A 26633-nucleotide genomic window follows, 5' to 3' on the forward strand; every position below is an offset into this window, starting at 1 on the left:
GGACTTCGCTACTCTAAAGCCCTTTGCACACAGGACAGTTGCGTTTTTTTGGTTTGCTGCATGAATAAAACGCATTGGATTTGGTGTGCAATGCTGTGCGGAATCGGTGCTGCGGATCCCAAAAGGAGTCATAAAAGGAGTGACCGCATGCGACAAGACGCACAAATCGAACTGGGTTCGATCGAGAATAAAACGCACGGCCGCAGCCACTCATCACACGGCCAATTCGGATCCGGTGTGCATGAGGTCGTAGAGAATCATTGTTTTCTTTTTAAAAAGTGAAATTGTCCGTTTTATCCGTACGGATGAACGCGCCTGTGTGCAAAGGGCTTAAGTCAATACAATATAAGTCAACTGCAGCCACTATCTGGACACCCTGGACTACAGTTATGCACAAAGACCTTTTGAGCCATTAGATCCTGTGGTCGGGTAGGACACCTACCGGTTGACAAGAGGTGATGCATGCAATATATTCTGTGCCACCCTGAACAGGCTGTATTAGCTTCAGCAGAAGACATTTCAGTCCCAGGTTCGAATTCAGGGTGGGACATGACAGTTATGGATTGCAGCTTTAAGTGATGGTCATCTGACAAGCACGTCCAATGTATCTGCTGTACATTCTTGGAGAGCACATATTACTATATAAAAAAAAGAACCATTCTATTCTTGGCACATGGACTGAAGTTGAATCTTCGTAACATAAATAAATAATTGAGTGGAACAATATTTCGGTCGTTTTTGGCATTTCCAAAGCCTCGTTTCTTGTATACATTGCAAACTCAAAAGTCCAACGTTACAGTTTTTTTCCCTTTCAACGCAGCATGTATTGTTTGTTTTTGTTTGTTTTTTTACAGTGCAATTTTGAGTGGGAATTTAAGAACAAAACATGGAGCCAGTAGCTGAACAAAGAGGGTTGAGAAATGTAGGGATGGGACAATAATCGTTATTATCGTTTATCGTGAAAAAAAAAAACACAATAATCGTAACGTGGAAATTTATCGTGAAATTGTCCTCCATCACGCGCTGGTATCAATTCACATTTTATTTGCCGAGCTGCATATCCGGTACCATTTAAACCCTCTAGAATTGTTAAAACGGACCTGTAATTAACGTACTTGATAATCTCTTTGCAAAAAAAAAAAGCCGATCTACAAGCTCACAACGCGTTGCGTTGCGAACTTGTAAATCTGCTATTTTTCGGCAAACGTTCGGGCCTAGGATAAAGGATGTTGGGGATATTTTGATTATCGTGATAATATCACAAATCGCTATTTTTTTGGGTCACAATAATCGTGACATGAAATGTTCATAACGTCCCATCCCTAGTACTGGCACACACACTGGCAGTCAGTATGACAAGCTGGAAAGGATGCTACTGTCTCTTACTAGAGCAAGTGGTTCTCAAACCTTTTCATGTAAAGGACCCCAAAATTAAATATAGGTGTTTTTCACTAATTTTGGAAAATAATCGATGAAAGAAAAAAGGTTTAAAGCGGTTAAACTGATTTCGATGCTATATTAGCTAATTTAGCTGGGGGGAACCCACTCAAAGATCTCCACTTTGAGAACCACTGGACTAGGGGACAACTTTGCCCAATTTTTAAAACCTGAATCCTATCATTCTATTGTGGGGAGGTCATGTGAGAATCTGGTTCAGTAGCCAGCAAAAGAAAAAAAAAGAATTCAACTTCAGGGATTGTCAAAGTGATTTTCATTAGCTTGTTGGCTGAATCCTGATTTCTTGCTCTTGACCGCCCGGAGCTTTGTTTTCCCCCTTGTTGCTGACAACTACATTCTTGGAAATGCTGCTGCATGAATCAACAATGTGGTAAATAATAATTATCGAGTGCCCTTTAGCTGTTTTTGGGGAGTATTGGCCACGCACATCCTCGCAATTTATTCACTAGGTCAATATTTCTCAAAGTGGATTCCAGGGACTCTGTGGGTTCCTTTAGAGGGGTCTAAATTGACCCATACAAGTCTGTAACTCTGACAGCGTACAAATGGAATTTGTACACTGTTAAGTGGAGACCTTGAAATATGAACGTTTGAGAAACACTGCACTAGGTAGTGGAGATGCTCTTAAAGCATTCTTACATCCTCCTCAGATTAGAACAATAGGATTCAGGTTTAAAAAACAGCTCTTTAACCTCAGCCGGTCAATGTCACAGGTGGTAAGAATAAAGCTGCCCCTGAGCACTGAACTGGGTTCAGAGGCAATTAGCTGGGATAATGTCACACCGACATTAGATAAAGTTCTCAATGGTTGCTGGCTGCCAAATTGTTCCTTTCCAGCTTGGCCAAATGCTTGACATTCAGTAGAGAAGGGCTGAGATCAGACTGGGTCATATGGTCTCGTTTAATCCTCTAATTAAAGTCCTGCCTCAAGGCACAGTGATCATGACAATGAGTGAAAAGTATGCAGAACTTTGAGAAGGCATATTATTAGACACTAATTTGTCTTAGTGACATCTTTGCACAACTTTTAAACTTTTTTTTTGGACATCATTGAGGGAAGCACAGACAGGGAAACCAAATCACTTTGTCTTAATGCTGATGAACTTGCAGAGCCGACTGGATTTGCTCACTCAAAACTCTGGGCTAATGTAACTTAAAACCACTGCTCTATTTACATCTCAGGCCTTTTTCCAGATGACAGTGTTAACTTTGCAAAACTGAACAATGAAGAGATGCCAAGAAAATCACTTTCCAAAAAGGCAGAACAAACCATTGACTGCAAAAGAACAGCTGAGAGCAGGATGCAATTTGGTCTCTGATTTTGGACTATTAAAAAAATAAACTTGGACAAATCAGGACGAGAGTCTGTGCCAGCTTTGCACTACATTCTTCTGATTGTACACAGGTTAACATCCTACCTTGAGGAGGTGTTGATCGGGGGAGGGATGGGAATATATCTGTCAGATCTTCTGCCGGAGAAATACGAGGGACGCATTCTGTTTCAATCAGAACTCTTGCGTTCCAACTTGATGAGGAGAAATCAAACCTTAAGAAAGTAAACTAGCCAATCGTCCCAGAGGCCAACGAGAGCAGGTGGTTTAAGTGCTGGTGGTGGTGGGTGGGGTGGGGCTGAGCTGTAACGCTCTTTAGATGAAGATAAAGGCCCGATTCTGTGAGGTTTCACTAGACACTTACAAGAAGAGAAAAAAAATAAAATAAAAAATAAAACGGAAGGGAGGGGGCGAGGGTCCCAAGTTGACGCAATGTCCCTTGAAAAGTCTTTTTACTTTTTTTGTCTTTTGTTTTAACTACAACAAATACAGTCACACGATAACAACATCCTTCTGACCTGGTGAAGAGGGGAGGGGGGCGAAGTGGAGACCAAACACCACCACCACCACCACAACAGCCGGCCGACATGCCGAGCAGATCTTGGAGGTGGTGGGTTGGTTGGTTGCGTGGGTCGGAGGGCGGTCTGCGGAAAAGAAAGACCGTTTGATGGGAGGGTGGATGGATGGAGGGGGAGTCGTAGGGAGCCGGTGTCGGGTCACTTTTTGAGGGGCTGGTAGACGGAGGCGTTGGGGTCCAGGCCAGAGGGACTGGTGTCCATGAACTTGGAGGAGTAATGGGGCGTCACAGGGCTCATGCTGCTGGTGTCGGCCGTGTAGGAGATGCTGGGCATGACGGCCATCACCTCGGCTATCTTCTGCTTCAGGTCTTTTATCTCCTGGTCCTTCTGCAGGATTTGACCTGCGGAGCGAGACGAGACATGGGACAACACAGGTGAGTCGGTGTCAGTTGTGTCAACTTGTGCGAGGGTATTGTATTACTCAAGTCCTCTAGAAACATCAGGTAAATATTGGTAAAAAGGCAAAAATAGCAGATCTACAACCTCAAAGAGTTGCCTGTGTAAGCTTGTAGATTGCCAATTTTCACACAAAAACTTACCATCAAGTATACAGTATTAGGGCTTTAGTGGTTAGTGAAAGTAATTGATTTAGCAATAAATAATAGATACTGTAAATAAAATCAGAGAAATCGGGAGAAAGTGGACTAAGAAAGGGAATTCTCTCTCCCCGCCTCCCTCTTTTTTTTTACCAAATGGGTCCCCAGACTGCCACTGACCTAGTCAACCCCCATTTGAGGATGAGGATTTTGATGTGATGCTCCTATCATTAGATAGCAACATAACACCATATGGATTTCTCCTGCTCTTAGTGACATACAGAATATGTTACAGAGTAGGACTATTTTGTATAGACTCTTGTATTTCGTTTTGTTACTCTATGGCACCCCCTTGTGGGAATTTGTTTTTGAATAACTGTTTATTTCTGTATGCATAGTGTTGGGATGAGTTATATTTCTTTCTCTTGCCTTGCTCCTATACTGTAGAGGCCGGCTCACATGCTTAACCACACATACCTTGTCTCCTCTTTGCATGTGAACTTATGGCACCTATGTTAGAGTTATAACTACCAGAGGATGACCTGAGCGGTTGCATTTTGGTGCTCGTTTCCTAACATGGTCACTTTGAAGAGGTTTCTAAGTTGCTGAATTATAAATGTAGAATGTAGCGAGAAAAGAAAATCCGATTTTTCATTATCATTTATGTCTTTGGCCAGTTGAGCTCCTTTGTCTACCTTTAGGAAGTTAATCCAAATATTAGTACACAGCATAACGGTTGATACCAATATGAATATTGGTATCAACTGTCGATTGCTATATAATGACTTTCATAACTCTTATTAAAACTGGACATAAGATTGAGCAATTGAAAATGTTTCTCCACTCGTGTGAGGCTGCTTAGTTAGCTTGCAGATATTGTCGCTGATGATAATGACATCACAAAATCGGGACACCAGAAAGTGGGTCTACTGACAACATGTCATGATGTGACACGTTGTGAACTTCAGCTATTTTAAGCAATACAGTGACTTTAACCGGTTAACTTCCATATGTCGTTCACACACCACTCGTCACGCGACAGTCATTTACACGTCACATGACACTAATAGAATATGGAATGGAATTGTGTGAAATTGATGACGTTTAATAGGACATTAAGCAGCGATCAACCACAGAAAAGAGCTCTTGCGATAATTTTCTGAATGCTGAGTCACTGGAGAAGATTAAGCGTTAGAAGCAGAGAACTCAGGGGGAAGCACAGAACTCGTTCTTTTCAGAGCCATTAATCCAGCTGTGTGACGTACATTCACTCCTTACTTAGGGGATGAGGAGTCTGGGCTTACATCGGGTCATAAGATAAGTAAGATGGAACAGTAGCTAATGTCTGCGGTGGAAGACAAGAGACAAGTACATCTCATCACTAAGGCACGGCCCAAGAGTCCAGGCCACACCAATTATGCAACACTTTACAACAGGCAACTACTTGGCTTGCAACAACTTGTTGCAGCCATTATCCCCAATGGCAGTTGCAAGGAGTTGCATTTGTGTGAGGAGTTAAGACTAGTTGCATTGGTGCGGTTACGGTATGGCGTTTAACTACACTAACACACCAGCATCCCTACTACTCTGGGCGCACCATAATGTAGGTTAACATTTGGCAAAAATAGATACTAAGGGTACACACCTGTGCTTTTCAATGGGAAAGGAAAGTATTTTTGCAGAAATCTGCGAATGGCAAGAAGCCACTCCATTCCCATTGAAAAGCATTGCAGAATCTGCCCTCACAGGTAGAATTAAACGGTACACTTAGGCTATTTCTGATGAAGTGTAGAGGGGGAAAAAAGGATCGGACCAAGTATATACCCCTGGGGGAACCTCAGTCAATGAACTATATAGGGTTTAATTGGTTAATGTCATAGTTTTGTGTGTACTGTGTACGTATGATTATCAACTTGTATGAATATTATAATTGTACTGCCATAGCTGTAAAACAGCACAAGTAATGATATACGACAGAAGCTTCTTTTAAATGCTTTGGAATTGCTTAGTGACAGAATATAGTCACTGCAGAAATGCTGAGTGGACCGTTTTCAAAAGGCCTTTACATGCCACAAAGCGTGACGACTAAACAATGCGAAAAGCAACAGCAAGTATTTCGCATGAAAACCATTCATAATAATTGATGCCTCATACAGGTTGATACTTGTTTCAAATAAAAACTGCGTCACTTTATACCCCCGTAATATTCAACTTCAGTGTGGATGCACTCATGAAACAAACTAAATATAATTCCTGGCGAAATAATTGCAGGGAGAAAACACCCATCGGTGAATAAGGAACCTTACGGCCAGTAGGGTCAGCCAGCCTATAGTGTGTGCCAGCGGTGACGCAATTGTAGTCCTTAGCGGCCATTTCTTGGGTCAAAACACAGGTGTTTCAATTGTTTGATTGCATAGAACTAATGCTCTAGTCTAATCAGAACACCTGTGTAAGGCTGTGTTGACCCAAGAAATGGCCGCTCTTAGAACTACATTTGGCACACCCTATTAGCATATCGTCGTTGTCGGGTGGAAACCTTGTATGTCCAAAACCGTTTGTTTTGTATTTATCATTTTTAAAATGATTTATCATTTTTAAAATGATTTAAACTAGTGAAAACAGCCGATCTACAAGCACACAACGCCTCGCGGTGCGAGGCGTTGTGTGCTTGTAGATCAGCTGTTTTCACTACTTTTGTGCGATGGCCTTGTATGATGAAGCAGTGCTTTACTTTGCGAAGAAATTTACAAATTTGAAACTTGGAGATTTTTGGGGGAGGTTTCTGCCCGACAGTGACGAGCGATATGATTCTCAGATCTGTAATGAAGGCCGGGTGCCGTTTTGTAACAGAAAGGTGCCTGGCTGATTACCTAAGCAGCAGTGTTATCAGCCATCCTGCTTGCACCACATGCGGTTACTTCAACATATTGACAAAGAGCCTTCTGCTGTAGCACAAATTACCCCTAAAGCCTGTATCAGAGTCGGGTCCGCGGTGGAAGGCTATCCACCGCGGTGTAGTGCCTTGTAGTCTTTTTGAGTCATAAAACTACAACGTTAACGCTCAAAAAGACTACACGGCACTACACCGCGGCGGACCCGACTCTGATACGGGCTTAAAAGGCCAGTCCACACCAACGCAACTCCTTGCAACATGCAACTACTTGGTTGCAAACATTATCCCCAATGGCAGTTGCATTGGTTTGGACTGGCCTTAGAACAGTTTTGTTTCAAGGAATTAAGAGTATGACTAGTTGCATTGGTGCCGTCTGGCCTGGTTCTGTTGATTCCAATTAAAACTATGGAAGATGTTTTGGTAGCGTTTTTATTTTTTATTTGAGTAGATGTCCCAATCCACTCTGTAAGATCGGAATCTTTACAGTTTAATTACAGACATGTACCTTTCCAGAATGAGCAAGCAAAAACAAGTTTCGGATGATTTAGCGATTTAAAAAGAAAAATGCAGTCCAACAACCATTTGAGTGCGTTTCAAGAGGCGTCAAGCATCTTTCCTAAAATGCACTGGTTTTGGTACCTTTTATATATTTATAAGTGTGCACTGTGCAACTATTTAGGAAAATGTAAAGATTAGATCGGGACTCGGTGGGGAGCACAATCCCTCTACTAATTGCAATTGTATTTGTAGGAAGCAGAGGAAGTAAAACATGAATAAACCATAAAATGTTAATGATTCCTTGCACCACACCCAAGGGACCATTGTTTCCTTGAGATTTCACCAAACCAAGAATCCTAACTAGGTCATGTTCTATGCTTCCTTCTGTCAGGAGACATTCCCAAGCTGCGATATTTCCTAAAAATGCTTAGCTAACCAGGAAGCTTCCTTGCGAGTCATTGTGTGCACTTGTTTTAAGCGTTGGTGCGTAGCATGAAACGGGTGGACGCTCACCTTGTGCGATCTCCAGCTGCCTCTTGGCGTCGCCCAGCGCCGAGAAGAGGTCCAGTTTGATCCTGGTCTCTGCACTCAGGCTGTTCTCCAGGTGCTGGGTTTTATCCTGCATGGCCGACAGCGCTGACATCAGCACCTCTGTGTCCTTCTCGTTCTCTTTATATTTATGGAGCTCCTGACAGACGGACAGACAGACAGACAGTTCAGTCAGTTATCCAGGTAGATCACAGATGTCCAGCAGGGCAGCCTGGCTGTCATCTATGCATGACAGGTAGATTGGTAGAAAGCGGTCTCTTGGAGGACATTAAAAGGTATTCCTAAGTTATTTAGACAAGATTGTGTGCACATCTCAAGCCTATATTCAGGCCAGGTGCTGGACATCAAGGTATCAGATAATGGAAGGAGAAGAACGCCCGCACACTGTTTGTATGCTCCAAAAAACTTACTTTTATTATAGGCAACTGCAACGTTTCGACTTTACGTCTTCATCAGGCAAAAAAAATCCTAAGTTATTTACAATTCCTTCCCTCTGGCATTCATATTCACCATTTTTCGGTACAACAGGTACTACTTGTTACTCAAGTCAGAGTAGGTAACGAATTTCGTGAGTCTAATATCTTTGAATGTTTAAATTGCCATTTGAATGTCGTTTTAACATTTTCCTTCATAGATGTTCTGAGTAACGCGTCTAATGATGTCTCACTTCCTGACAGACTGTTGCGAAAACAAATGCTTTTATCATGTGACGCATGATCAACAATACAAGTTTTGAGTGCATGCGTATTAGCAAGTTAATATGAATGTTGTTACCCTTAAAAATAAGGTAACTCCCAGTACAGCCTGGTCTTAACTCATTTTGTGCTCCAGAAATTAACGGATTAAAATGTCCAGCGTGCCACTCGCAGCCTTCATCCGCGACCGTTCTCTTATTTTGAAGGCCAGAAGGCCATTGCCTAAACACTTCCGACGTTTGACATCATGACGTCATACAACGGAAGCGGTCGTCACACCATGTGCTTTCTAAAATGGCCGATCTATCCCTTGGTTATTATGTTATGTAGCGAGAATCTACTGCCATCCTCCCCTTTAAAAGTGTCGTTTGGAGATAATGGACATTAACACATGGGCTGCTAAGGTTTATAACATGTATAGCTGTTGCTGCTGCCACCATTGACTTACGCTTTGTTTTGACGTGCCTCGCAAGCTTCGTGCGTGTGCACGTGCGTGTCCAGAGAAGATTGAGGAGGATAATCCATTTGTTTACAAACACTCGCGAAACTAAAATCCAAAAATCGCGGTAAAATCGTGGTAAAGTGTCGCCGTGAAAACAATCAGCTCTCTGCTTCCATGGGGCAGTTTTCATGTCATTCTGAGATAAAGCCGTTCTTATGTTTCAAAGTAGAATGTAAAGCATGATAAGTCCTTCCGTGATGTCTTCCCCAGAGGGGCTGCCTGCATTGAGTGGGTGACGTAATGCACTAGGGTCATTCAAAGGGCAGCTCCAGTCTCAAAAAGTTAACTGTTTGTTGCCACGTCTGTGAACGATATAACTTCCTGTGGCAGGGGGACACCTAGTGGCCATAACTCGTCCCTGAACGAGTTTGGCTCCCCAGGTGTTAAAGATGAGATTCCCCGTCTGCCTCCATGTTATGGGATTACTATTTTGTGCACGTGGATCCGTGATGATGATGAATCGGCGAGGGCGATCGTGCCAGGACCTTCCGCGCAGCTACAGAGTAGGAGAACCGGCGTTACAGTAATATAGTACTTTTCGCGAGTATACTCGGGATCGGCACTCTAAATACTCGAGTATTTTTCACAAGTATTCTCGGGATTGGCTACAAATGAGTTAAGGACACAAATTACAGTAACATGCATTTCTCAAACAGTGAAAATGACTTCACCTGCACTTTCATTTCCAGTTCTCGGATCTGGTCTTCTTTGAGCTTGATGTCCATTGTGAGTTTCTTGCACTCCGTCTCCAACTCAGTGATCCTCCTCCTTAGCGTGTCTGTGCATTCCCCTCTGAGGACAACCAAACAAGACACATTCTTAAGCTTAATTTATACTCCATCGTGGAAGTGGGTTTCGTGCCAAACATAACAGATCTACAAGCCAACTACGGAGCGTAAATTAGGCTTAACGGTGTGGCATCCCGGGGGACTTTAAAAGGCTTTGAGACCGTTTGTTAAATTAATTAGCAGTTATCTGGCTGAGTGGCTTGAATCCCCCTACTTACCGTATATTAGTCTACACTAAATTGAACACATTTCTTCAGTTATACTCTAGTGGGAGTATTATGGCCTTGAGAACTTCTGGAGACCCAAGCCTGTACAGTGAGTGAATTAATTGCGTTTTCTCAGCCAGCATTACAAAGTGTCAAATTGTCTACAGCATTTGTTCTCGAATTTAGGGTGTCCTCAGAGTTACCACAGGGGGTCCTCCAAATCTTTGTGATAAGAACTTTATTTTTTCTACACTAACAACTTGAAATCTAGTATCTCTATTCTGTGTGGAACATTAGCCAAAAAATAGCCGATCTACAAGCTCACAACACCTCGCGCTGCGAGGCGTTGTGAGCTTATAGATCTGCTATTCTTGGCAAAGATGTTTGGTGTGAAAAGAAAAGCAGACCAAGTATTGATGGTTCAAGTCGTTCAATGTCTACAAATACACTTTAAACCAACAAAGTCTAAGCTGTCTCAGAAATCTATGAAAATGTTTAATCTGCAATACAATACGTAGTGGGGGTCCCTGATTTTTCTCTCTCAGCTAAGGGGTCCTTGGCCTGAAAACGTTGGAAGACCCCTGTCTTATAGACGTAACAGACCTGTAAGGGTCCGTTTGGGAAGCCCTCCCCAGGAACCCTGAGGACCCTAATTAACGTACTTTCATGTGTGTGTGTAGCGTACCTGGATGCTGCTGCCAGGGCTACAGCCCTGGCTGCTGTGGCCTCCTCCAGCTTCTTGCGTTTTTTCTCGTCTGCGAGCTGCTTCTCGGCGGTGGCGCGCGCGTCCTGCTCGGCCTTCAGCCTCTTCTCCAGTTGGCCCACCGCCTGTTTGTCCTTCTGCTTAGCCTGCACTGCATTATGGAGCCTGTACACACACACACACACACACACACACACACACACACACACACACACACACACACACACACACACACACACACACACACACACACACACACACACACACACACGCTTGTTAGCTAGTAGACAATGACACGAGCAAGGAGGATTTGTCACAATTGTCTGTCTGTCTGTATTGCATAACTTCAAACTAAATGAAATCTTACTGTGAAAGCAACACAAGCACCAAGAGATTCTCAAATTTGCAATGAACTAAGCCATATACTGTATGTTTTGGTCCAGAGTCCAGTAGTGTTTTGGTCTAAGGCTCTGGTCAACACACAGCTAGGACAATTACGGTAACAATTGTGATTTATTTAGCTAATTAACACATTGGCTGCCCGCAATGAATGCAAGGGTTAATTTGCTGGTGCCCATGGCAACCCGCCATTTTGCCTACCTTCGAGGTCCTGGCGGAAAAAGTTATCCGAGTAAATGTAATCCAAGCATGTCCTGTTTATTTCGTGAAAATCTTTTCTTTCAGTCAGGACTGTTTTTTATCAATCCTAAGCCACAGCGTTTGTGTGACGGCCGGTAGAAGAGGCCGCCGTTTTGAACGTGAAAGAAAAAAAAGAAAAGATACGGAGAAAACTGCATTTTTGTGCAGCAGCTTAACAGGGCAGTGAACGAGGCAGACAGCACTTCCTGGTCACGTGATTTCGCGCTGCATTTTGGGAAATGGCGTTTGTTTCATCACCGCGGTAGCCAAGTACAGTAGCTACAGTACAGTATAGTTTACTGTACAACGCGTCGAACGCATCGATGGGCACACGTAAACATCAAAGAGATTGGCGCGTTGACACCACGTGGGCATCTGATGAGTTAATGCCCCAAAACAACAACAAAAAATTAGACTTTTCCATTTTTGACAAAGATATTTGGTGCATGTGATGCATTGAGCTAGTAGCTCTGCTACGTCTGAAAATAGTCGCCTATAACGACATGCCAAAAATAGGGAGCTTGAAATTCGTGAAAAAGAACATTGGGACACATCGGCTGCATAACTGCCACCAGAGATGATGGTTTGGCCGATACCGATATATGGCTTGGGTCTGGCTTGCAGCAAGAGACACCACGAGCGACTCACTTGTTTTGTAGAAGCTCGTTCTCCTGGCGCAGCTGTCCCAGCTCGGAGCGGATGGAGCGCTCTGCGCTGCCCAGCGAGCCGATCTGACTGCGAAGATCCTGCTCCACCTGCCGGCTGGCCTGCAGGTCCGCCTTCAGCTTCTTAACGTCCTGCTCCAGCCTGGCGGGAAGGGAACAGAGGGTCAGTGGTGTAAAGCAGTGGTACTAACTTCTCAAACTGTGGGTTATTTTGGGGGGTCCCCGGATGTTTAAGCTATATGTTAACATTGTTTTCTCACTCAACAGTTAACAGACCAACATACAGTATAAGTGCACCTCTGGTCAAACATTGGTCAAATTGTTAAATATTATCAATTGTGAAAATAGCTGATCTACATGCTCACAACGCCTCGGAACGCGAGGCGTTGTGAGCATGTAGATCGGCTATTTTCACAATGGAATAGATCGAGTCAAACTAAATGTAATGCCAACTCCTATGATTCCAAGTGCTCATCAAAGTTGGGGTCACCAGTTCAAATATGATTATTTTGGGGATTGAGAAGCACTGGTGTAGAGTAACCAAGTACATTTACCTAACACCTGTAGGGCCCTATTATGATCCAGGTCTTATGCCTTATCTTCTTTGCCTTTTTTTACCATTTTGTTTTTGTTTTTTAAATATTTCAAAAAGCTGATCTGCAAGTTCACAACGTGCAGATGTAGATCAGCATTTGAAGTATTTAAAAATGTTTTTCAAAATAGTGAAAAAAAAGTAAAGAAGTTAAGGCATAAGGCATAAGACCTGGATCATAATAGGGCCCGTAGTGTCTAACACGTTCCCTGATGTGTTGTTAACTGGTTACCATGGTAACCAATAGCCCCCGCGCAACCGCGGCCGGAAGTGAAAGAGTAAAAAGAGTTTCTCTTCATGCCTCACAAAATACTATATCAGGCGACATCCGGCACCCATTGAATTGTATTCATCCTGGGCTGGCTGCAGAAAAACGCATACAGTATATCTCAGGTTCTTTTTCCCATATTGTGCGTTTGGTCAAAAGCAAAACTGCCTGTTTTCTATGGACCATAACTTACACACATATTTTTTCTTCTCCGCGTGAAAGAAGAGAAGTTCATCGGCCGTATTTGGATTGTGATGCTAATACTTTCATACTTTTACTCAGTACATTTTGAATTCTAGACTTTTACTTGTAACAGAGTATTTCTATATGTCAGTATTGATACTTTTACTTGCTTAAAACATGTGAGTACGTGTTTAACCACTGCCTATGATGCACGTACAGAACAGTGGTTCTCAAACACTTTCATGTCAAGGACTCCCAAAATGTATATGCATTTGGCTGCCGTCCCCCATTTTAAAGGATTTTGTGCCATTGTCAACATTATTCCAAATTCATCCAAGCCCAAGTATGAAATGGTTAACTGTTCATCAAACCACTGGTTTAGAATATCAGTCAAACACGGCTTAAAGAGACCATACGGGTGGACTGGTATGTTAGGACCGTCAAATATGACTGACAGAATACCAACCATCTTCCAAAAATACCATTCCAGCACAGTACGAAAATCAACTTGGTGGGTAATCTAACTTTTCATCTAAGTTGCATCCTATTTGCATTTTAATGCATTTTCTAACATATTGATAAATTGAAACATAGTTCACTTATAACCAGCACCACGCAACATTGCCTCATGTTAGTAACATTTAATGACAATGGAGAAACTTTTAACAACTGGAAAATAAAAGATAAAATAAATAAATTAAGTTATTAGTGGTAAAATGGTCTAGGTTTATGTATAATGCATGACACACATTGCAAATAGACATTGAAATGAGAGAACAAATAAATAAAGAGCATGCAGCATAACCCGTTAAAGTGACATGAGGAAACGTCTGTTGCGATTACGAGACAACAAATTAACACTTACACTTCTGTACTTCCCTCGGATTGATTCATGCTCTGGCTGGCATGGTGCCACCAGTTATACATGATTTATAAATGGTTCGCACATTCAAACGTGTCACACATTGTGAGCTTGCTGATCTGCTGTTTTTGTTGTGCGACTACCAGCGTATGAATCAGGAATTAGACTCAGTCAAACCCATCCTGCAACTACAGGAAGTCAGGGCGTGTTGACACACGTCTGTATTAAGCCCAAATTGGGTAAACAAGTTTAGTCAGCTTTGCTTGAGCGTTAAAACGGAACTCAAATCCTGCACACAAACCAAACTCAGACCTGGGCTGGGCTTCATCACAGGTCACAAGTTTAGTTTCTTTTTACGATTTGTTTGGGGAATTTTTATGCTTTATGTCTGTTGATTTTTGTCAGTCTTCGGCTTTTTTGTGTCTTATCCACAAATGTATCTATAAAATATTCAATGAAACTAACTGGCTGAGCAAACAGGCACCCGTTTTACGAGTCACATTTAATCCCACTAGAGCAGTGGTTCTCAAACGTGTGGTCCCCAAATTATTAGCTTAATGTAGTTTTTTTCTCACTCAATGGTAAACAAACCAACACACAGTATAAGTGCATACAGGGTAACTGCACATTTATAAAGTGTCAATTTAAGGACTTTCAAGACAAGAGGTGAACATTGTGAAAATAGCCGATCTACAACGTCTCGCAACGTGAGGCGTTGTGAGCATGTAGATCGGCTATTTTCACAATATTTATCTGTGGAACGGAGTTACATTAAATGTAATACCTACAATTCCAAGACGTGCTTGTCAGGGTGGAGGTCCCCCAGTTCAAATATGTTTATTTCGGGGGTCACAGCCTAAAAAGGTTTGAGAACCTCTGCACTAGAGGTTGTGCATCGTTTCAACACCAAATACTCCTTGTTCATTTGAGAAAAGAAGAGAAATGTCTGGTGAAACATCTCATGGAGAATAAAAGTCACTTCAAAGAATGGCCCTTTTGACACACAAAAACTTGTTTAAACATGACAAAAAGCCTTGTACGGTAAGTTATAAGCACCAGCGTGCTGAAAACATCACGGTCAGCCTATTAGATTCAGTCCCATCATCCGCTTGATCAAATTGATGTTGATACTAGTTCCTTTTTCACACAGCCATTTAACAGCCACAACAAAACGGCTCTTTTGTGGCAGTTACTACAGACCAAGATCAATGTGTGAACAGAAAGTGGTCTAGGAAGTAAAGAGTAACCTTCTAAAGAGAAACACTTAAGAGAATATTGGTTTAAATTGGCTGCATGTAAAAAAACATTTGAACACTTAATGTGTATCAAATGTTATCACTAACTGCAGTGGGCTCGAATTTTACCGCGTCTGTTAGGTTTTCTGTAGTGACCCTGATATATGCAACATAATGTGCAACAGTGTCACTTGCCAAAACCTGTACGTTAACATATACATTATGCTCAAGTCCATCCACACTATACAGCACAGCTGCATGCATCAAGCATTAGTTCCAAGTACAAGAATCCAGGCACAATCTTAATAATAAATTGTGCCATTAAAGTATAAAACCCACAGCCCAATTAAATGACAATTATGACGTGGGTTTATGGGCCATCTGCAAGTCAACATGCACTGCATGGTTTTTGTTTAGACTAGGAATTTATACTTGGTCGCACGCCACGGCCAGTGTTGCTCGCCTAACATAGCCGATCTACAAGCTCACAATGCCTGCGCAGAGCGACGGTCAGCTATTTTTGGTGCTTGACATGGAACACAACCGAGTAGGAACCAGGCATTAGGCACGTCGGGTGGCCTCCACACATATCTGGGAAGAACAACATTTCACGCAGCTATCGTGCTCCATCCAAGTAGGCCAACTGACACTTGAGAATAGCTTGAGAATATGATCAGCATGACAACCAAGCTTGAAGCTCTGTCTGTCTTGACATGTTTTGTGTGTGAAGTTTTATGAACTTTTAGGGCGACAAAAGCCTGGAGAGTGTGGATGCCTGTCAGTGGAACTCTTCGGTTTCTCTTGGGGGGGCGGGGGCGGGGGGGGGTTGGGTGTGTTGTGCGTACAACTCTTCGTTAGCATGCGCTGCGTTTCAACGCATAACTATCGTTGCTAGGAGACGGGTGAAGCCCTTGTCAACATCCCATCAGCTGGTTACACTACTGCTAGCTAAAGAATTGCGTTGAGAGCTGCTAAGAAAATAGAATAATAAAACAAATCACACCTGTGAGAGGTGCTGAATCTGATGATAGACCTACATGACATTAGTTATGGCCCCATGGGAAAACCCTTGGTAAACTTATGTCAAACTTACGTCATCCAATGGGAAAACCCTTTGGAAAGCACATGGTCATACACAAAAAGTCACGCATCGGAGCAGTTAGCAGTGCTCACTGCTCCAATGGTCTGATGAAGAGCCGTGAGGCTCGAAACGCCATGTCCATGGTGTAAAGGAACTTAATAAATCGTACTTTTCTTTATCGAGTCCCCCAGCAACACATAATCTTTTCAGATGAGGGTCCGTGGCCAAATACATCAGTCTAGGGGTCCCTGACATGAAAACATTTGAGAAGCACTGGTTTACAGAACGAATCAGTCTATAGTAGGTGTTCGGTGGTTCTGATCGTGGCGTGCCGACTCACCGTTGTTCGCACGTGTGTGTTTGAGAGTGAGTGGGTGAGTGAGTGTTCAACGTAGCTCTCACCGTACGAGCGCCTCTGGCTTGCTCAGCTGGTTGTTGGGGATGCAGTTATCCGTGGGGTCCCTGCTGTGGGCGGAGCCCCCCGACGTCCCCTTCCCCGCCGCCACCTTCTGCTTCTTCTCGTTCTTCCCCGACGACGACGACGAGGCCGAGGAGGGCGTCGCCTGCGACGCGGCCAAGGACGGCACGCTGCCGTTGGTGGCGCTGTGGCCGCGGGGCGACGAGTTGAGCGTGGCGGCTGCGGCTACCGCGTTGTTGCCGCCGCCGCTAGCGTTCTTGTAGTTTTTGGACGAGGAGGAGGACGACGTCGACGACGACGAGCAGGAGGAGTTGTTGTCGTCCTTCAGCAGCAGGTTCTCCATGCTGCCCAGCTGCTCTGAGGTCAGTCTCTTGCTGTTCACATGGTTTTCCATGTACTCCATTTCCTGGAGTTTAGAGTCCCCCGCCGACGGCAGGATGCTGCTGCTGCTGTTGTTGTGTTGCTTCTTGGTGTCGCCTCCGCCGCGGCTCTCTTTCCCTTTTTCTCTGTATTCTAGCTCCGGCAGCGAGGCGGCCGATGCTTTTTTATTATTAGCCAGAGAGCCGTTCTGTGAGGCCGGCGGTGGCGGCGCGTCCACCTCGGATATCCCTTTGGCTGCTGCTGCTGCTGCTGAAAGAGATAAACACATATTTATATACGCATACTGTAGGCTGGAGTGCAATAGATAATTGAACTAATAGATTCAATCGATTATAAATCAATTTTGCTTGGTATGGAGAAATGCTGTGAGAGCCCAAACATGTTTACTCAGTTATTCGTTATGTGAAAGTCCTATGACGTCTATGATATCTGACATCATGGTATGAGGCCGATGTGGCCTCCATATATGGGCATTCCCATATGAAGCCTGTTAGGCTTAATATTGATGACATCAGGGTTCTCCATGTATGAGCATAAAAGGGATTCTGTTAGTGTGGTTTCCCTGACATCACAGTGAAGTCAGAGCGTGATGTCAGAGCGGCAACTGCCGACCCACAGCTTGAGAACCACTGGCCTAGTGTATGTCATTATACAGTGTGTATACAGAACGAATCATCTATTGGACTGCCGAATCTGATACAACTAGAAGAACTCGTAGTCGGGCACACCCCCATAGAATGCAGTTACAAAACACACCACACCCTCAGCAACTATGGCATACAGTAAAGTAGTGTGGTATAGTATGTATATGCTGGCAACCGTCAATAGCGTAACATACCACATTATGTGGGTCACATATTTCCTAAGCTGGGTGTGTCACTGTACATGTGTGTGTGTGTGTACGTGCACGTCCTGTGGGTCTCTCACCTTCCTCTGCCTCTCTCTCCTGTCTCTGCAGCATCTGTTGCTCTGGAGGCAGGGCCTGTTGCAGCAGCTGCATGTAGAACTCGTTCTCCTTCTGAACCTCCTTCTGTTTCCGGAGGCGCATCTTATAGCTGACATAACTCTTGAAGCCAAAGCCCAGCGTGACCACTGGATAGCCGATGCTGGAGGGTGGGTGGGGATAAATATGCATAATGCGATTACAAAATGCCTACGAATTCACAGAGGTTACTGAAAAACGCTGACATTAATCTTAAAATAATAATTACTCAGTACACTCAGCTACAGGTTAGGCATGGAGTTTTCAACATCCGATTCTAAGTGTCAGACATCCCCAGGTGTATTTAAATGGACTATATTGCCCAAATGTAATACATGTAACTACCAAGAATTATGATGCAGGAAGCTACATTAAGTGAACATCACTCAGTGTAAAAAATCTTGATTATCATACAAATGCAGGCAACATTTAATGGCACTAATTTTGAGTCCTGTTTATCTTCCTCCGTGCTTGAAAGGCCTATCTATCTATGCCAGCCAATTTGCAGAGAGAGAGAGAGAAAGAGAGAAGGATCCACCAAGGTCTCTTCCCCATGAACAGACAATTGCTACTTTCAATTGACAATGTAAGTAATAGTTTGCTATGCTGCACCGAGTTGTACCACATCCAAGTTTAAGATTACACAGGCATGATGTTGCAGATGAATGAGTGCCAAAGGCCTACTGTAGGGGAGTGGTAATAACTTCAATTACTATCACTGTGGGGAAATTTGCCCTCTGCATTTGTCCCGTCCTAACAACTTAGTGAAGCCAGGCAACCAATCCAAGTTGTAATGGAACATGCCAGTACCTTGGTTAAAGGCAATGACAGGAGTAGAGTATGTAACATGTCTAGGGGTTCCGCCGTGGTGCATGCAGCTTTGTCGAGAGTCTATTTAACCTAAAAGAAAATCGAGCTCACGTTATGTCAATCACGTTTGCACACTGCCGCCCGTTATTTCTTCTGTATACAGTATTTTTTTTTTCCCAGACAAGGGTAGTTTTCGAGTCCCTGGCTTCTCTCTCTCTCAGCGAGGGGTCCTTGGCCTGAAAAACGCAGATTTCGGGGGGAAAAACGGTCCAATGTGCAACCACCTTAAAAGTAAGAATTGTTCCTCGTTTCACCGGTTGTATGATGGATTTAGGCAAACACTGCAACCTTTGTTGCGTGCATCTGTGGGTAACTTCATGTTGATCATCCTGAAAGGCTGTTCCTTTCATATCAATCTTCAGTTGCCTGTATACTGTAAGCATGCCTTTAGGGCAGAGGGCAGCCAGTGTTTTGAATTGGTACCACTGTCACCATCTGAAGGAGAGAGACGTGTTAGCTCACCAGTGTGCGGCGAAAGGGCGACACAAATCCACATGGAAGTTCTTCAGGTCTTTGAATCTGATGGCTGCCTCTATGTACACAAACAGTATCCATAGAGACACCGTGGGTAGACACACCCCTCTCTCTGTGGACACAGCAGGAAGACACAGCAATTAGAATACAACACAACACACCACAAAGACAAAACACACACAAGTTACTTATACCACTGTTCTTTTTACCCTGCCCACATGCATGTGTGGCAGGGAATTGCAAACGGACCCGTCAGTGTGTTATGTCTGTAAAGTTAACTAAATATTAAAACAAAAAGAACAGATGATCAGATTTTCATGAAACTTGGTGGGAGTGACTGCGGTTTTCCCTATGACCCTGAGCGCAACGGTGGGGGCGCGGGGGGCTGCAAGGGTGATAGCGATGGAGGCGTGGCGTCTCAGGCGACCATGAGCCACGTGAGATACCGCAGAGCGAGCGAGTCGCCGTGTCGAGCGTTGTGAAGGTCACATGAGCCAACCTAGCGCAGTTATGGACAGAATCGTAAATCTTCCGTGAACACAGCGAAGCACTCCCTACCTCCTTGCCCACCACCGTTGCGCTTAGGTTCATTGGGAAAACCGCGGCCTGCCCTAGACCACATCTAACCACGTGCTAATTAAAAATAACATTTCATGATTTATAATAATTCCACATTGCAGCTTTATTTGAATAATAAAACAAATATATAATAATAATCAATTTAATAAATAAATAACAGCCCCAGATCCAAAACATAAGCTACATTTTAAGCTGTGATAAGCATGATGTACTTGCAAAGAAAGGTTGACTGACGATGACGCCCGGACTCTAGCGCTCAATGACTCAGTATCTCTCTCGCACACAAACAAAATGTGAGTCCCAATCTCTAAATGTCCCACGCCCTAAAAACTATCACCTGGCGTCTCCCAGACTAGACCACCACCAACACCACCACCAGACAAATGAGACAGAGACAGAGAACACAGACCCTGTCCATTGTCGCAATAATCTCACCCACATTCACCAGCAGGCTGTGGAATAACACGTAAGAGATATTAATACTCTTATGACATGCCATGGATGTGAAGGCTTCCAGGCGTCAGGGAGATACTGGGATCTCCTCAGTGCCACTGGGAACTCAATCTGACTCCTGGCCTTTGGTCAACTGGGGCCTACCGCTAAATTATCCTGACACCTGATCCATCCACACGCACGCACTAATGTACTGACAGCCACATGGAATTCTGAGAAGTAAGTTTGCTCTTTGTAAATAGCATGACACAATGAACGCGGGCATTGCGCAATACTTCCAGCACCTGCTCGGACCCAGTAAGAGTGCTGCCTTTTATAAGTGGGGGTGCCACTCAACCTTATCAATCAAAGCAAACAAGGAATCACTTTCTCCCACTCACTTCTACTAATGTGCTTGCTGTGCATGAGATGAAATGTTCAGTCATACTCCCCAACGCCTGCCCGACACCTGCGTGTCGATAATCCTCCTCACCAGGAGTGTTGCGGTGATGATGTAAATAGAAATCATCTATTTACATCATCATCGATGGGGGATGTGTTGACGTAAAATAAACTGTGGGTGTCACGAGAATCAATCAAAATCTTTAATAGAATCTATCGATCAAAATGAACGAAAGCTTTATTGTGAGCACATAAGAAATCAAATTGCTATCAAGACCTTGAATGTGCCATTCATTGTGGTAGTGCATTGTGACCTTAACTGGTCATGAAAGGCAAAAAATTGGTATTCAGGGCAGGCTATCTGATTAGCTAATATGATTGATGACGTCACAGAGCGCCTTTACTGTACTGTATATCGTATTGTCCGTCTCGCCTCACTCGCAGCCTTCTGGCACTGAACCAGGAAATGACGACCGTATACGAAAATGTATTTTATTCGTAATTCTGGGTATATAAAATACATATTACACCTCAAATATCTTAGTTATGGCAATATTGTTCATGTCAAGTAGTTTGTTTATGCTCATTTATTGAAATAAATGTATCGCATTTATCACCCTGGTTCTCCATGAAGTTATAGCCGTGCACAGAGCGCCTCAGAGCCGGCTTGAGCAATGAGCATGGAGCAGGGGAGGGGAGTCAGCAAGGCAGCTCACAACGGGGACAGAGTCATCCACCTTGAGAGAAGCATTTTGAAGGCGAGATCCATGCTTCAACACCGCAGAGCGGCGCTGTGCGATAAATCAGTATTTCTCAAACAATCTCAAGGTCTCCCAGACTCCCCTTAACTCTGACAGTGGTTCCATTTGTAAACTGTCAGAGTTACAGACTTCTATGAGTCAATTTATACCCCCGTAAAGGAACCCAGAGAGTCCCTGGAATCCTGCTGCGATAAATCATCATAGCGATTTTGATAATTAATTACAATGAATAGCATTAAAAGAAAACTAGTTCACATGAAAAATGTTGACATCAACCAAGATATCTGAACAGAGAAATATATTTTATATGCACAGATTTACATTTTTTTATATTTTAATATTTACTTTTACTTCCTCATTTCCTGGTCTATTTGATGCCAGTGGGAGAGGCGATCTATCCCGTCCCACCCTGACTGTTTTTAATGGAAAAGTGATGTACAGCACATAACCACTTTAAAGTCAAAAGAGAAATTCAGAGAATCGTGACACCCCTGGTCACCACCACACCTCCTATCACCTAGATTCATTGATTGCCCGTGTGTGAGACCAGGCGCACCAGCGGTCAAATAGGGCGTGGATGAAAGCAAGCGCGCAGGGAAGCGTGACTCAGGTCTTACCTGTGTGCCAGACATACTGCACCCACACGTAGGTACTGGCAGCAAAGAACAGCCATTGCACAGGGATGAAGAGCAGGCATATGATGTCAGAGGTGAACGCCACACACACAAAGAACACCGAGAAAGCCTGTAGGGGAAGAGGTAATGTACATTAAATGTTGGTTGTGAAAAACAAACATGGATACAAAAACACATTCAGCTAAACAAGCTGCTGGCTGTGTATCCCACTTACCATTTCATTTTCCTATGCTGATTAATCACAAGTTCAGCGCAACAAAGTCAACAGCAGACATCAAAGCCGATCAGTGATTTACTAGTCTGCTCTAGAGAATTAAAAGCTGGGAAGGCTGGGATAAACAGAATGTAAAACACTCAGATACTACACTGCTTGAAACATAATAAACCCTCATAGTTTTGATTAAAAGCAGTCCAATTCCCTTAATCTTTTTTAGCAGGCAACATCAATTTATTCATAGAAAACCGCCTACTGTACTGACTATTACTTAGATGGAGCATTTGGCAATGATTCCAACGCAGATACAGCAGTATGGATGGCAGAGCATGTTCAAGGAGGATATGTACAGTATGTATGCATTTATGTGTGTGTGGGTGTGGGTGTGGGTGTGTGTGTGTGTGTGTGTGTGTGTGTGTGTGTGTGTGTGTGTGTGTGTGTGTGTGTACATATGTGTATGTATTGATTAGAGGTAGAGCAACCTCTAACCAATCCAACACCAACAATAATGCGTATGCCAAATAATAATTCGATAAAGCAATTCCCAAATCATTATGGCATTTCAGATAACTATGGAGCTCAGGTAACTATAAAGCAAAAAGGTTACACATAGCAAACAAAAAGCTGCCCAGGAAATGCGTTCTTAAAGTAAAGTAGAGTTCACACACTGGATCATGCTCCCATAGTTATATTATCACCAAGGTGAGGTTTCCAGGATCTTATCTCATCTCAACTCATCCTCAGATGAGGAAGAGTTAGGATGAGATGGGAAGACACTTGAAAAATCACCTTATTAATATACTGAATGAACTATGGGGGCCCGTTCCAGTCTCTCTCTACTTTTCTACATCAGTACCTTGGATTTTATCTTTTGGAAGTGCATGCTTTTGCCACCAGACACTCACCAGGCCTTGGTATCTGAAAGAGTCGTACACACTCCGGATGAAGAGCCAGAACGGCCAGAGATACTCAAACCTGAACTCCAGCACAAAGTCTGCCAGCAGCACCAGTGCCCAGACAACCAGGAACTTCAGGTAAAGGAAGGTACTGGACAGATGGCAGAAATGAGAACACACGTCACACGTCAGAACACAAAACAAAATATTTTAGAACACAAATTATTCGTGAACCACTTGCAACCTGGTGTCCCTCTTTTGAGAATGCCATAGGTTAGTGTTTCTCAAACTTTTATTATTATCATTTCAAGGTCTCCCCTTAACTCTGACAGTGTACAAATGGTACAAATGTGTACAATGTCAAAGTGGTTTTAGAAAGTACTGCTATTAGTTTGAACCGGACAACATGACAATTTATTTCACCCAATTAACCTCTGAACCACCATGAGCGGATAATTAAATCAGTCAATGTAGATAATTGAAAGTGTGAGCATGAGGATGTATGTGCAGCCTAGAACTGCTGTTAGGAGATTAAATGTGTACAGTATGCACCTTAATAAGCTGCTTAGGCTAGAGGACGCAACTGGACACTGGTACTGTACATTGAGGGTGTATTTTAGAATAGAGGATGCCAAAGCTGGCATCTTAAATGAAAGTGACATATGATATACCACACTGGGCTAAGCAACAATAACAATTTGCATTCTGCTTGTGACATGATTGCAAAGCGAAACAGCAAAGTGAAAATATGGTGATGTCTTGATAATCGGGGGGAGGTTTCTATGCATTGCTTGTGACACTGACTGCACATAAACCAGCGGTTGTTGTTTCCTAAACTTTCCATTAAAGCAGGTGGTTTGAGTGCATTCACGATGTCTCACGTCTGAAATCCAGCCGGTTACAGTGCTTTTGAAACAGAGTTTGCTTTAGAGTTGACAACATTTTAGTCATCATTCCAAACTAAACCAGCAATGTCTCAGTCAAGAGGCATTTGTGATTGTTGGCACGGTCAAGTAGATACTCCAAGTGAAAGTCACTTGGAGTATCTAGTATTTTAGTCAGATGCCACGTGTGTTAGGAGGTAGCCGTTTTGCATTTGCAGTAGCTGGTATGTAGGAAGTCAAATGCAGGTGACAGCCAGCCGTCTGACTTCCTACATACCTGCTACCCCAAATGCAAAACAGCAGCAGCACAGTTGACCATCATTTAAGCGAGTAACTTTGGCTCTTGCAGCATGCTGAGTGTTTAGCATTAACTTATGTTGCAGTGTTGTTGTTGTTGGCTGAGAAAGTGACAGTGTTTTTAAGCTGGTAATGTGCAGAACTAGCTAGCATATTGCTCACAAAAGGACCAATTGTTAATGTGACAAGCACAATGACAGTTGAACGAGTCAGTTGTGTCTATGATATCATAACCCATTCAAGTATCTATAAAACTATCAGGGCAAGAGAGAGAGAAAAGTACATGATGTGATTCAGATTGAACACTTGGCCAGGCTGTCATGAGGCCTATAGCTAACGCTTTGACAGTACAGAGCTAACATTACCTGCTAAAGATGCGTCAGTCTGACGAAAAGAAACTACATTAAGCCCGGAAATGCATAGATTCTGCTTTCAAGACACAAGTCACGCATAATCTCTCAATTACATGCATTTCCATCTACACAATCCTAGCAATAACAACGTCGGGTCGTTGTTTGTACTTGTCATTTTGTCTTTAAAAACCCATCTATACAATGTAATAGCCAAATATTAGTCAACGCTGGTCTTATTTTGAAGCCCAGTTTAACGGAAGACCCGATGTTTATATTTACGTTAACCTGACGCAGGAAGGATACCTGCTAATCAGCACAACACAGAGCTAAATGGGAGCTATATTAACGTCAGTAAACCGCTGGTGCTTTATTAAAAGGCTACGCTAACGGGCTATACTGGCACTTCTTCCATCCAGCCAGGTGACACCGGCTGTAGGTTTGTGTGAGTGTCTGTCTTTGTGGCTCCCTGAGCCCGGACCCGAGGCGGCCATCAGTGTCCCCGCGGCCGCTCCAGGGACACTGAGGCCGCCCCAGAGAGCTCTCCGCTCGGGCTCCGTACCTGCCGTAGATGCCCTCGGTGATTCGGTTCCGTTTTAACGGCCGTCGGAGTTTGCTGCAGTCCGCATTGCGCCGCTTCATCCTCCTCCCCTTCGCGTTGGCCTTTGAATACCCACTGTAATCTTATCCAGTTTCCCTGCTTAGCTGTGTCCCCGGAACAAAAGACCCAAGAATGATAATAATAAATGGAAGCCAGCGGCCGTTTCTGTGATAAATGTCGCTGTTATTGTTATGGGTTTTTTTCTCGTCCCCCCGCCGCCGCAAACAAAGAAATAAATAAAGGGGGACTCTCGCTCTCTCAGTGTGTGTGTGTGTGTGTGTGTGTGTGCAGGGTCCTCCTCTTTTTGTGTCGGCGCAGCCTCAGTGAGGAGCGGAGAAGCGGCGCAGCAGAGCGCGCTGTCGTCGCTGCTGTTGTCGACGCACGTCATGCTCCGATTTTGTGCTCCGTGTCAGTGATGGAAAAAGTACTCACATCATGACACCAAGAAAGACAGTAAAAGTATTCGAGGGCACGGTCACACCAAAGTATGGCTGCCATAGTGAAACTTGTTGAAACCGTCAGGTCGCAGTTACTATCAAAACCTCGACCAGCTGTCCGTCAGTCTGTCTGTCACTCGTCACACTTTTGCCCTGCTCATATCTCCGCAACCGTTGCCCCGATCCATGCCAAATTTTGCATACACACTCCTTGCCTGCCAAACCACAACCTCCACCCAATTCTCACATGACCCTCTTCTAGCGCCACCATGAGGCCGATTCTTGCAAAACACATTTATGGACACAGATCCTACAATTTTTGCCCTAAAATCACGCAAATCGGTACACAGTATGTCTACACTCATGTCATCAACATGGATCTGTCCCATATAGCGCCACCATCAGGCCGATTTTTTCAAACACATTTTTGGACACTGCTCCTACAGATTTTGCCCTAAAATCACACAAATCGGTACACAGTATGTCTACACTCATCTCATCAACATGGATCTGTCCCATAGAGCGCCACCATCAGGCCGATTTTTTTAAACACCCCATTTTGGACACTGCTCCTACACATTTTGCCCTAAAATCACGCTGCGACCTGACAGTCGCTTATCTCCCGATTAGGGAGTCTTACTGGTAATAGACTAGTCACTCGTCACACTTTTGCCCTGCTCATATCTCCGCAACCGTTGCCCCGATCCATGCCAAATTTTGCATACACACTCCTTGCCTGCCAAACCACAACCTCCACC

The 26633-nt window shown here is 43.7% G+C and overlaps 1 protein-coding gene across 1 annotated transcript; it reads right to left on the reverse strand.

The window, feature by feature from the left end:
* Positions 1 to 3472: 3472 nt before the first annotated feature.
* Positions 3473 to 25636, reverse strand: maco1b (macoilin 1b). The gene is made up of 11 exons (XM_080750776.1): positions 25400 to 25636; positions 23316 to 23457; positions 22179 to 22305; positions 19376 to 19499; positions 17989 to 18167; positions 16665 to 17310; positions 12025 to 12183; positions 10720 to 10902; positions 9712 to 9832; positions 7808 to 7982; positions 3473 to 3708 (listed from the first exon to the last, which is right to left on the reverse strand). The coding sequence occupies exons 1-11, from the start codon at positions 25477 to 25479 to the stop codon at positions 3506 to 3508; spliced, it is 2139 nt and encodes a 712-aa protein (XP_080606902.1). The 5' UTR covers positions 25480 to 25636; the 3' UTR covers positions 3473 to 3505.
* Positions 25637 to 26633: the final 997 nt, after the last annotated feature.

The sequence above is a fragment of the Nannobrachium achirus genome, assembly GCF_963921795.1.
Source record: "Nannobrachium achirus genome assembly, chromosome: 20".
In the NCBI taxonomy this organism is placed as follows: domain Eukaryota; kingdom Metazoa; phylum Chordata; class Actinopteri; order Myctophiformes; family Myctophidae; genus Nannobrachium; species Nannobrachium achirus.